The sequence below is a fragment of the Mustela erminea genome, chromosome 8 (genome assembly GCF_009829155.1).
Source record: "Mustela erminea isolate mMusErm1 chromosome 8, mMusErm1.Pri, whole genome shotgun sequence".
Lineage (NCBI taxonomy): Eukaryota > Metazoa > Chordata > Mammalia > Carnivora > Mustelidae > Mustela > Mustela erminea.
Window position 1 is genome coordinate 65,140,612 of NC_045621.1, and position 13,168 is coordinate 65,153,779.

At 39.7% G+C, this 13,168-nt stretch overlaps 1 protein-coding gene across 2 annotated transcripts in view; it reads right to left on the bottom strand.

The window, feature by feature from the left end:
* LRP2 (LDL receptor related protein 2) overlaps nucleotides 1-13,168 on the bottom strand; it is a 201,900-nt gene that overhangs the window by 71,616 nt on the left and 117,116 nt on the right. For both annotated transcript variants that reach the window (XM_032355866.1, XM_032355865.1), the window contains exons 32-37: nucleotides 12,910-13,076; nucleotides 11,743-11,886; nucleotides 7,587-7,696; nucleotides 5,451-5,628; nucleotides 2,177-2,390; nucleotides 860-1,090 (exon numbers count right to left, since the gene is read on the bottom strand). In XM_032355866.1, the coding sequence (XP_032211757.1) occupies nucleotides 860-1,090; nucleotides 2,177-2,390; nucleotides 5,451-5,628; nucleotides 7,587-7,696; nucleotides 11,743-11,886; nucleotides 12,910-13,076 (1,044 nt within the window). The remainder of the gene's footprint in view (nucleotides 1-859; nucleotides 1,091-2,176; nucleotides 2,391-5,450; nucleotides 5,629-7,586; nucleotides 7,697-11,742; nucleotides 11,887-12,909; nucleotides 13,077-13,168) is intronic.

Here is a 13,168-nt window from a genome sequence, read left to right on the forward strand (position 1 = left end):
TACATTCTATCTTGCTCTAGGCCTCTCATTCTCAGTGTGATCCATGGACCAGAGACATCATCATGCCCTGGGAACTTGCTAGGAATGCAAACTGAGGGTTGAAGAAGGGGAGGGAGTGGGGGTTGCTGGGTGACAGGCATTAAGGAGGGCACATGATCTGATGAGCACTGGGTGTTATATGCAACCAATGAATCAATGAACACTACATCAAAAACTAATGGTGGGTTGAAGTGCCTGGGTGGCTCGGTGGGTTGAGCCTCTGCCTTTGGCTCAGGTCAAATAAATCTGTCAAATACATAAAATCTTAAAAAAAAAAAAAAAAACACTAATGATGGCTAATTAAACTTAATTTTAAAAATTTTTTAAATTTTTAGAAATTAAAATTTTTTTTAAGATTTTATTTATTTATTTGACAGAGAGATCACAAGTAGGCAGGGAGGCAGGCAGAGAGAGAGAGGAGAGGAAGCAGGTTCCCTGCCAAGCAGAGAGCCTGATGTGGGGCTCAATCCCAGGACCCTGGGATCATGACCTGAGCTGAAGGCAGAGGATTTTACCCAGAGCCACCCAGGCGCCCCAGAAATTAAAATGATTTTTTAAAAAAAGGAATGTGGATTCTCTAGCCTTACTCCAGATGACTAAATGGGGAAATCTGGAGATGGGGCCAAGATCTGAGTTTTAACAAGCTCTCCAATTCGGATGTACACTAACGTTTGAGAACAATTCAAGGCAGAGCCAGTGTATCTCAAGGGAAAGACCAGCTTCATTACATGCTAAATCCAAACATGGAGAATGGCTTTATGGCATCAAGAATTTCACATGGCAGCAGAGTGAAATCTTACTTCTACTGGAGTTGGCATACCTGGGATGGCCACTGGCACCATGGCTTCAGAGTGATCTGAAACTTCCAAGCTGAAGCCTGTGATTACAGACAGCATTGAAACAACAAGAAAAGAGCTATATGGAGAACAGGTCCGATTATCAGGGTTGAGTTTCAGTCCACTGGCACAGGCACAAGAGAACAATCCTCCTGGTGTAGGCAGGCAAATCTGCTGACAGGCATTATTGTTGCTACAGCCATTGGAGGATGAATCTAAATGAAATCAAAATTAGTTTGTAACTTTTGACCTCACATACTTGACACTACCTCAAATATCTTGTATTGGGTCACCGAATAATTCATTACAAAAAATCAGTAACAAAATACAGCACCTGGGTTAACAATCTAAAAACAGCATTGAAGAGACTACAGCTTGAACAATTAACACACAAAGGTACACAACTACTATAGAGAATGGAACATCCATTTTTTTCTTCCATAAATCTTAGAGAAATTAGAAGAATTGGGGAAATCAGTGTGCAAATTCTAATTTTTTTAACCCTTCTGACCTATGTACTGGCATTTAAAATTGTATCAGTTTTAATTATATGATCAACAATGTGATGGGCATTTGATTTAGAATATATTAATTAAGAACATTTAAAGGTTTTTTTCACATGCAATAAAAACAAAGGCCAAGTGACAAACCTAGGTTACAGACAGCAAACTGTTTAGTCAACTTTGGTTAGACACTAAAAGCTACAAAATATGTCAAAACTTCAAAAAGTAATTTCTGTATAACAATGCTAGTTTAAGGGGCAAATCAAAAGTTAGATTATCTACGAAAAAATGCTGAAAACAGCAAGTATTCCCTTTAAGATTAGAAATTCTAACCTATTAACACTTCCCCATCAGGTACCCGACCAATGTTTTCTGACCACCTTCAACGTGCCAGGAACTCATCTAGTTACTGGGTACAGAGCAAGAAACAAGACAGAAAAAAATGCCTGTCCTTATGGAGTTTACATTCTAACCGGAAACAACAGACAACAAACTGATAGATGTCAGGGACCGCTATGAAGCAAAGCAAAGTAAGGAATTTAAAATGATGGGGAAAGAATGGGGACTAAGCTTACTCTGAAGTCAGCCTGGCCTCTCAGATGCCAGGTTAGTCTCTGACACTCAGCCAACCTTAGGACAGGGCTATCATTTCAAAAATATTTGGGGTAATTTCAATTCACATGCATGTATGTGTACACGGGTCTATGTGCGGGTGTAAACTTACATATGTCAGTGAGCAGAAGTGTGAATGTACATTTTACATTCATGAACGTGTGTGTTTCAGTGACAAATACTTACCCTGTCTGTGATAAACTCGAAGACCCCTCAAATTTGAAAAATTCTCTCTCAAGACTACTTTGTTGTCCCCAGTGGCCTTATCAACTCTTTCAATGACTTCATAGTGTCCATCCGTGTAATAAAGGAAGGAACCATAGACAGCAATTCCCCAGGGGTGGGTAAGATGGTTCACCAGGATCATTCTATTTGTACCATCCACATTTCCTCTTTCGATCTAAAACATCAGAATTGTCATGATTGACTGATTGATGGTGAAATGAGAAAAACATTTAAAACTAACATTATCTCTCTGTTTTTAAATTTAATTTCAATTAGCCAACATATAGTACATCATTAATTTCAGATACAGAGTTCAGTACTTTATCAGGGATATAGAACACCCAGGGCTTAGCACATCACAGGCCCTCCTTAATGCCCACCACCCAGTTACCCCAACCCCTCACCAACCTCCCCTCCAGCAAACTACATTCTCTTAATAAAAATACATCACATCTATCTAGCACTCTATCCTTCACAGACATTTTTCGGATCTGTTTTAGGATATGATAGTCACAACTGCGTGGAGCAGTAGGCCAGGCAAATGTCATCATGCCCATTTCACTGACAATGAAGTTTCAGCTCAATTAAGACAACTAACATTCTCAGACGACATGGTGACGAAAAGGGGAACTAAACCTCGCTAGTCCCTGTCATATTCTGGACAGGGATACACACTTAGTGTTGAACTGTAGATCACTACCCAGGAGCTGATGGACCCTGCATTTAACATCTTCACAAACGATTTCTACAATGGGACTAGGAAACATGTTTTATTCAATGACAAGACAGCAAGACTGAATGGGACAAGGTTGTATTCGAATGGTGTATTGAATGGTGCTGTTGTATTCAAACAGGTAACAGGTCTTCGTCAAAATGACCGTGATAAGCTGGAAAAGAACTCACAGAAATGAAGTTCCTAATGGGAAATGGCAAGTCTGCCTCTAGAAGAAAAATAAACTGTAGACACAGCTGGTTTGATTTCATTCCAGAAACTTGTCTCAAAGGCCTCCTCTGTGCCAGGATCTGAGCCGAGTACTGGCAAGAGAGACAAATGAGGTTTGGCTCACGACCTCACTGGACAAGGAAACCCAGCAGTTACAAGAGCAGGTTATGCCCTAGAAACTGACAGAAGTTCCAGAAAGTCAGAGCAGAGGGAAGATAAGCTTGGAGGGGAGCTTTGAAGGAGCGGACCAGGACAAGATTAGCTGTCCAAGCTCAGCTGAGGTGTCTGGAGCTATTCCTCAAGCTGAGCAGTGATCAGACCTATTTGTTGTGGATTTATGAAGACAACATGCCTCCATCGTGAAAGTAATAGCGATCATCCAATCAAGGCCCAGCAGGGTGGAAGTGGCAGAGAAAGGCTGCACCTGAGAAAAGAGGCAGAGGACAAATGGCCAGCACTTTTTGATGGATATTAGAGTGAGGGAAACATGGGGGTTCTGACCTGGGAGAAAAGATGGAGAGTCACACCTCCAGAAAGCCCACACATTCAGGAGGGCAGAGCAGATGTGAAAATAGGAAGGGAGAAAGGTGGTGGGCACTGTCTGGGACATATTAAGTTGCCAGAGAGATCACACCATGTGGCAAGAGTTCCCTCATTACTGCATACAGACACTGAAGTCCGCGAAGTGCTTTCACACATCACTACTTCTTTTCAGTGTTCTTAGTTTATCACCACTGTAAGTCCGTATTAGGATTGAAACTGGCACTGCTGAACTAACAACAAACTGAACATCGGACCTACTGCGCAACATTAAGGAGACCATCAATGTCCAAAACAGATCTGAAATCACCACTATTTAAAAAGCAGGGAAGAAAAGATACAGTAGTAAAAAGAAGGGGCACATGCACCCCAATGTTCATAGCAGTAATGTCCACAAGATGCCGAGATGCCCTTCAACAGACAAATGGATAAAGAAGATGTGGTTCGTATATAAATGGAGTATTACCCAGCCATCAGAAAGGATGAATACCCACCATTTGCATCATCATGGATGGAACTGGAAGGGATTATGCTAAGTGAAATTAAGACAAGCAGAGAAGAACAATTATCATAAGGTTTCACTCATATGTGGAATATAAGAAATAGAACAGAAGACCACAGGGGAAGGGAGGGAAAACTGAATGGGAAAAAATCAGAGATGGAAACAAACCATGAGAGACTCTTGACTCTGGGAAACAAACTGAGGCTTACAGAAGGAAGGGATGTGGGTGGATGGGGTAACCAGGTGATGGGTATTAAGGAGGGTGCATGTTGGGATGACGCGGGGTGTTATACACAACTAATGAACTGTTGAACAATACAACAAAAACTTGTGATGTACTAAATGCTGGTTAACTGAAAATAATAATGGTAATGATAATAATGATTTACAGGGATTCATTTACTACCAACCACTGAGAGGAACTTACCAATGCAAAGACTGGATCACAGTCTGCTCTTCAGAAAAAACTGATACATACTAATGATGAAATTTCATAAAAACAAATTACTAAAGATGATTTTAAATTAGAAAAAAATACCAATTAAAAAAATAAAAAACAGGGAAGAGACTGACACATATTCAATACTATATCCACAGCAATATTTTAATTGATCAATAGTTATTACTGAGCGCCTTCTACATGCCTTGTCACACCTCAATTGCATAAGCACAACAGTGATGATCAAACGTTATTTCTGTGAATGGATGTAATTATATAGTTTCTTCATCTTACTGCAGAAAATAATGAGCTCAACCTTGAAGTTTAAAATTACCACCAAAGGGACTTTTCCCATATGCATCAACCATGTCAAGACCTTAGAGAATGGCACATAGCTAGGAGGGGATGCCATGCTCAAAGGCTTGGTATTTACTTTTTTATCCCCTTAGTCTCTACAACTGGAGAGCCCGGATAGCTTTCAAAGAAAATCACTGAAATCACTAAAACATGAAAGAAATGGCTCTTCAAGGACAAATAAGAAATGAAAAATGGAAATATTTTATCTTGAAGAAAAGCAAAGGATCGGGGAAACGACAATGAAAATTATTCTATAAGGAACTATGCACAAACTAGTGAAAAATGACTTCAACTAGGGCAATATTTGCTCTAGGGAAAAAAGTTATTAGGAAGAAAGGGCAATAAAACACTGGTCCAAGTGGCCAAGGGAGGTTATTCAGGAACCCCAGACAGACAAGGAACATCAGTATCAGCTATACAAGCTCAGCAATGAAGATCAACAGGGTGCACGTACCACTCCCGAGCTCATGACCGCCCAGTAGAGTTTCTGCTCCTCAATATCAAGGGTGATGAACTCCACGTACTCAAGGTTTCCCGAGAAGAGAACTTTTGGAAATTTGCCATCCATGTTAGCACTTGCAATCTTGGCCGGAACACTACCGTCTGTTCCTTGGTCTGACCAGTACAGTTTCCTTCAACCATGGAAAAATACCAGCATTTCACAAAACAGACAGGCATAAAACAGTTACATTAAATATTTAAATGAAAAAAAAAGTGTTATTGATTGTCCTTGAAATGTGCACAGTTCAGTGGAGGAAATCTGAACTGTTAGTACCTTGTGACATATAAGATGGGGGAGTACTTAGCTGGCGTTTTGTCAATGTCTGTATATTTCCTTGTTATTATTAGGATAGAGTCTATTGAAAATGGTATCTAGTGGCGCCTGGGTGGCTCAGTGGGGTAAGCCTCTGCCTTCGGCTCAGGTCATCATCTCGGGGTCCTGGGATGGAGCCCCACATCAGGCTCCCTGGCCTGCTTCCCCACCCCCAGCCCCGCCTGCCTCTCTGCCTACCGTGATCTCTGTCAAATAAAATCTTATAAAAAAAAAAAGAAAGAAAGAAAGAAAATGGTATTTAAAATAGGATGCTAGCAACCTACATTGATGGAGGATCCTTAGCCCTGATCAGGTAAGTTTAAAGTTTATTACTAAGAAAGAGCCTACATCAACAATCAATGCCTTTCAAAGAATCGCGCATATGCAGTCCTGGGAAGGACACTGGTACCTCCCTGCTTACTTCTCAAACCTGTTAGTTAACTCTTCTCCAAATCACCATCTGGCACAAGACCAGCTACTTTCTTTTCTGATTTTTGTGATGAAAAATGCAATATTATACATAAACCTAATCTCCAACTGCCAAATACATAATACATAAAATTTCATTAATGTATATGAAGGGTTGCTTTCCAAGTCCTCTGTGGACATACCTTCTGGATATGAATCCAAGTTTCCATTCCTTCTATCTCATCTGCTGCAACAGCCTCAGGAGACTGTGGTCTTTTCCCACAAGTCTTCAAAACGCTTCATTTCAATCGTTATTTGCAAACTTCTTGCACCCTCCATATGCCTGTCCATGAACCTCATCTTCAAATCTAAACTTCCCTACTTCTAAGTTCTCAAACTCTGACATTCTCTGCTTTGACCAAACTCTCCCATCTCTTCACTGCTCCTATTTTATTTCTTCTATTGTGCTTGTTCTTCAACCTTAAAACTTGCCTGAGCTTCCAAACCTTTGGTTCCTCTCTGCCTGGACTTAATGCATAAGCATTTTACCAACATCCTTATTTATTCTCTTGATCTCCCATTGTGCTTAACTTGGTAGTCATTGGCCCGGAGTTCCTGTCATAATTTTCTTTCTTCTCTCAAATTCCAGGCTACCAAAAGTTTGCTGGACAAAGTCACAAAACTCTTGTGACTTCTGAGTTGACCAAAAATTTAAGCTACCAAACCTTAACTGGGAACTCTCTCCCCTAGCTGAACATTTTCTCCTAACTAGTCTCCCTGCTCCTGGTTTCTTCCACTCTTATCTGACCTATCTTCCTGAAATACGTATTTGATTCTATCATAATTCCTTTCCTCCCAATTCCCAGCTGGCTTTTTATTTCTCAAAAGAATAAAATGTACCTTCTTAGTATAATGACATTAAAGACCTTCCAGGATTTGTCCCCAAATACCTTTAGCTCCCATCCTGTCAACCACCCCTAACTCAAAACCTCTGGTTCCAGCCCTCCACATGATCATGCTAAAACCTTGAAATGTTTCTATGCCTTCACTGCTCACTTGACCTCGAGAACCACTCCCCAGTTCCAACCCACTCTCTACCTATGAGAAGCCTTGAATTCTTCAAGTTTTACTTCAAATGTTATCCAGTTATCCAATGTTGCTAATTTAAAGAACATAGAACACAACACAAATTATATCCTTCACATTAACTCAGAGCTATTTCTCTTTCTCACTGAGCTCTGTATTTTTCAAAATGTTGGCATATGAAATCAGAAAAGGTCCTAACTTTGAAATCTTCCATTTTATCAGGCCATAATATTAACAAGAATGGTGCTGCATAGAAGATACGTGTCATTTATGAACACTCACCCATTAGCAGGATCAACAGTTATGCCAATTGGACTACCAACTCCAAAACCTGTCCCATCATTGGTAATCAGTGTTTTTCTGTATCTGATATCTCCCTGCAGTTTCAAAACCTATAGCACAAAATCACTTATTAGAACTGAGTTTCATAAGGGGAACCAAAGAAAACTGAGATGAAGGAGAACTTACACAACAAATTCCAAAGCCCAATTAGAGATGAATGGGAGGGTTTGTGTGAGATTCAGATAATCCCTAATTGCTTTTCAGGGCTATGAGGAAATCAGCTCAACAGAAAGTAAGAAAAGCAAAATCATCCCTTAAATTCCTGTGTCAATTCCCCTCAAGTTTCAGGAGAGGAAATTTATATGGATAAAAGGAGGATTCAAATGGGTAAACATGCAGACTCATCACCTGAGAGAAACTACAAAAATGTCTTCAGAAAAGGACACAGGAGAAAACTCTGGAAGAAACATGGGAGCCCCAGAGCTCTCCGGAATTCCAGTGACTTGGCACCCAGTGGCCCATCATCGAAAATACGGTTGACCAACCAGTCCAAATTTATTCTGAGTGAAATCTGTGACAGGTTAACAGTCAAGTTAAAATGCAAGAGTTCAAATCCCTGACAATCTAGATCTGACTGAGGCAAGTAAATTCACTTTTTTGAACTTAGTTTATTAGTAAAATGTGGACAATAATGGGATATTCTGCACAGAACTATGAGATAATACATGTAAAGCCTTAAGCATGGCACCCAGTGTGTGTTTCCTATTTTTCTTATTGGTCCATTTACTGGACACTTATTATGTAGCAGGCATTATACTAAGCATTGTTGGATTGAATCTTCACAATAATTCTGTGAGACAGATACCATATTATGAATGCCCATATTATATATGAAGAAATTATTATATATCATATATACTATATATTATTATATATGATGAAAGAGACCTTAAGTGGCTTTCTCAGTGTTATCTATTTTTAATTATTATCGCTGTAAATTGTGAAAACTAATGTTAGCAGAATCCTGAAACATCACAGGAAAAATATGGGTTACTATACTACAAATACCTTCTTATAGGAATGAGGCTATTCTAATATGCACTTAAGACCATCAGAGAGGAGCAGCAGCTAGTAAGAGATAGAAGATGTATGTTGATTGCTGACTGGCATTAAGGTTTTTCTATAAAGCTGCTTTTTAATGCAAATAGATTATTTGTGTACCAGTGTTTACATTTCTATCTCTGCCCTCTTTCTGTCTCTGTATGTATTTTTAACTCCCTCCTCCTCCTCCTCATTCCCCTCCCACCCCCCCCATAGACACCTCTCTTTAATCCCTCACTCTTCTAAATTTTTCTCTCTCCTTCGTGGTATCTTTCTTTTTAATTTGCCTCTTTCTGTCAAAATTTCTCTACTTTTACTGGGCTTAAGGATCTCTTTAAATTCAAAGGAAAGCTCTTTTTTCCCTTTTTTTTTTTTTTTTTGGCTTGTATCAAGTTCTCTCTCACACAACCATTCTGTATGCCTCCTTCTCCAGCAACATAACTGCGTTTAGTGAATGGGCACACAGCTACCCCTAGTGGAAAACAATTTATTCAGTATTTCTCTTATTTTCAAATTTGAACTAAATATGAGTTATTCTTATCCCGGAAGTTATTGTGTTCGTGTAAACAGTAAGCGAACACGATCTCTGCATCCTTACTCAGATGCATCTAACATTCCCCTGAGAGAGTCACTACTGATAACACCAGAGGAGAAAACCAATAAAAAACATTACCTCTGGATCATTGTTCTCATAGCTCCTCTGTGGCTATTCTGAACATACTGGTGGTTTGAGGGAAACCGGACTCTGTATTCACGGGCTACCTTAGCGTCCAGAAGTACTTTTAGTTACTGAGCCAGAACCCCATTTTACAGTATGGAACCAGAGGCTCAGAGAAGTAAAGGTAACTTGTCCAAGGTCAAATAGCCGGCGAGTGGAGAAAATACAGTGCTGTCCCCAGTCACAAAATGCATTTTTGTATCTTAAAGTTCTTATCAAGTGCTTCTCTCCGCATGGGAAGACTTTCCCTTACTTCTTCATTTAGCAGAGATCAGTATGCGTCATCTTTCAGGACACAGCTCCCAGGAAATTGGTTCTCCTGCCATTCTCCCGCCTCACACGTTTACCTCTTCCCCTAGTCACAGAACACTTTACAGTCACTGCTCCTATTATACTTAATACACTGGAACAGAGCGATTTCTTTGCATGTCTAACTGTCAGATGTGTGAACCACTTAAAGGAAGAAACAAGTATTTTATTCATCTTTGAAGATCCAGGAGTAACCATGGGACTGATCTGTTTAGTACTATGTGTTTAGGAAGTCAGTAAGCCAGACTCAAAGCAGGTGTTTGGAATCCAAAGCAAATTATCTTTCCTCCGTGCCTCACTGCATTCGGACACAATTACAGACTTTAGGCCTTACCAGTACTGCGTGCATACACACACACACACACACGTTCATTCACTCACTGACACAGTATCCATCAGTTGGTGCCTTTTCATTGTACTTAATACTGATGGAGGAAACATGCTCCCTACTTTCAGAAAACTATTTACAAAGCAAGAAACAAAAGACAGAGTAGGAACACATTGTCATTCAGAATGAAGATGTGCTAAGATGTGAGTTTGGAATTAAGAGTTTTAGGCAGTCAATCGTGCCTGTCTTTTGATGGGAGAGTGACACTTGTAGTTGAGGTTATGAAAAAATGTATTTTGTCACTATCAAAGAGGGCTACAGCAGGCTGGACTGCTGGAATTGTCCTTTTTAACAAGGCAAAGTCAAAACACCTCCTGGGAATCAGGGCAGGGAAGCTAACTGTTGAAGCCAGTTTCTCAAATTATGTGAAATTCAGGCTTTTATCTAAACAACAAAGGGCTTGAACCAGATGAATCTCCAAGATCGCCCTCATGTTAAGAGCTTGAGGTCAGCATTTGTACATATTGCAAATGTCCCTCTAATTGTGAATGTGCACTACCCTTACCTGCCCTCAGGAATGCTGTGATAATTTACCGAGATCCTGTTTGTAGAAGACCGTTGTAAACTACAAGCACGTTCTGACCGCCAAATAAGCACTTCCCCTGTCCAATCTGTGCTGACTTACCCACTTGACTGTTAGAAGCCTTCCTCACCTTCATTCGGCATCTGTCTTTCTGAATACTCCACAGAGAACCAGCTAAGCAGGTGGTGCCTCACCCTGAGCTGTGAACTGTCACTCTGCACATCCTCACTAACTGCCCCGCTCACAAGACCCTCCCCTTGCTTTAGAAATTTTCACTTTCAAATTATTATGAACTAATAATCCCTTATAGGAAAATCTGGGCGGCTCAGTCAGTTAAGTGTCTGCCTTCAGCTCAGGTCATGATCCCAGAGTCCTGGGATGGAGCCCAGGAGCCTGCTTCCCTCTCTCCCTCTGCAGTTCCCCCCCTCTCTCTCTGACAAATAAATAAATAAAAATATTTAATAATCCCTTGTATATTTTAACCTTGTCCCAGAATGGAGCAAACCAATACTAGTTGAGTTACCTCTGATTTACTTCATGTGATTGTATACCAGTACCCCATCTAAAATTTCTTCTGGGAATTAAAGTAAAAAGAATACTTATCACATTGAGGAAAGAATCAAAGGAATTAGAATCAAGTTTCTACTTTCTGTTTCACTGTTAGAAAAACTGTATGGAGCCATAGAAAGATTTCCATCTTAGAATAAAAGTAACCTATAAATTTGGCTTGTACTGAAATACGTTACAGACTTGGTGAGGAAAGACAGGGAAAATTTCCAGCCTACTCTATTCTTTCATACTTAATGCTGAATTCCTTATGTAATTTTTTCATTTATCTTTTTATATATTTTTATAGATCATCTAAAATCCTTTTGTATGAACAAGCTAATATTGATGCTTAAGAGGAAAATAAAATAAGGCAGTAGAAAGTTCCAAATAATTATTTCTAAGGTGGTTTTATTTTTTCACTTCTAAATCTGATAGTTCATACTGATAAACTCCTCCCTTTCGCCTCTGCTGAAAAATAAGTTCAAAATCTAGGAAAATATTTCTTGTGAACAGATTTTAGATGCATCAAAAACCAGTGTTCCTGTAAACAGTATTATGGAATCATTACCTCAATTGATGAAGTTCCAGGACTGGTGTAATATAAGTTTTTTGATATCCAATCTAAGGCCAGGCTCATGGAAGGCCCCACCCTAGATAGAGAAACCAGTATTGTCCTGTTGGTGCCATCTGTCTTCACTCTTTGAATTACACCCTGGAAAGAAAGATGAAGAGAAGTGAGCTGTTTCAAGCCCACAGTTTCTATATGGAGGCACTTTCTTCACTGTGGCTACTGCTGGCTGCCATGTTTCTTGAACACTCCTCACATCTGGAGACAAGGCAAAGGTTCAGCACCACTGAGTAGGCTCATACTGTATAATGCTAACTAACATCAGCAATACTTTGAAAACACTGATTTTTTAAGTGTGTCCGAGGACTGTTCAAGTCTCATCATTTAGGCTGCCTCCTGAGACTGGCTACAGAGATTCATTTCTTAACTATCACAGACCAGAGTCATAAAAATGTCATAAAAATAACCCAAGTCATAGGTGAAAATCAGGAGGCCAAAACATCCATAAAAGCCCATTTTATTTACATAGAAGAGAGAAGCATCAAACAAAAAGATCTTCCCTCTAAAGATCTTGATGGTCTTGATCTAAAGATCTTCTCCTCTGAAGGGTGAGTTCCCACTGGAAGGGAACTGAGGAATGTTTTTTTAATCCTGGAGGCAAATATGCTGATGAAGACCCCAGCATCAAATGTTTTGCTGGAATTTCCTCAGGGAACTATTGCCTTTTGTCTTGTTATGATCATTTTTATGACCATCTAAGATCTTCTACTAGGTTAAGCTTCCCAAGAGCAAGCCTTGTTGCTCCTTCTTTTCGGTGTGTATTCCACAGCAGCAAGTCATTAGTTCAGCAGAGCAAAGAGTAGGCACTTAATAAATACTTGCTGGATGAATAAATAATATCCAATAGCTTAAATATGCTTATTATCTGACTGCTCCAGGCCAGCCTCCTACGTACATTATTCACCAACATAAACCTGGTGGTACTATGTGTTAATTAACTGAATTTAAATCAAGTAATTTTTTTAAAAAAACTGAGTGGTAAATTAATTTATTTCTGAACCACTTCCCTTTTATCCACCCAACAAATGTTTGCTTTTAAGAAGGCATGGGTGAAGGGAGACTCTTCCAAGAACCAGTTATACACTTTCAATGTTATTCAAAACTTACTGAATTCTCAATCCAATAGATGAACTGCTCTGAGTCATCAAACTCAACATCGTAACCGTTTATCACCCCTGCTATGGGGACCATAGCATCGTTGCTCTTCACTTCGGGGTTAAGGGAGATTCCAAAAATTATACTGTATCTCATGACTATTAAGAAAGGCTGATCATCTGTGAAAACAGAAGAATACTGATCAAAATTATACCCCACTATTCCCAGACATGTAGAGTAATGGAAGGCAGTGGATTGTTATCACCTCCTA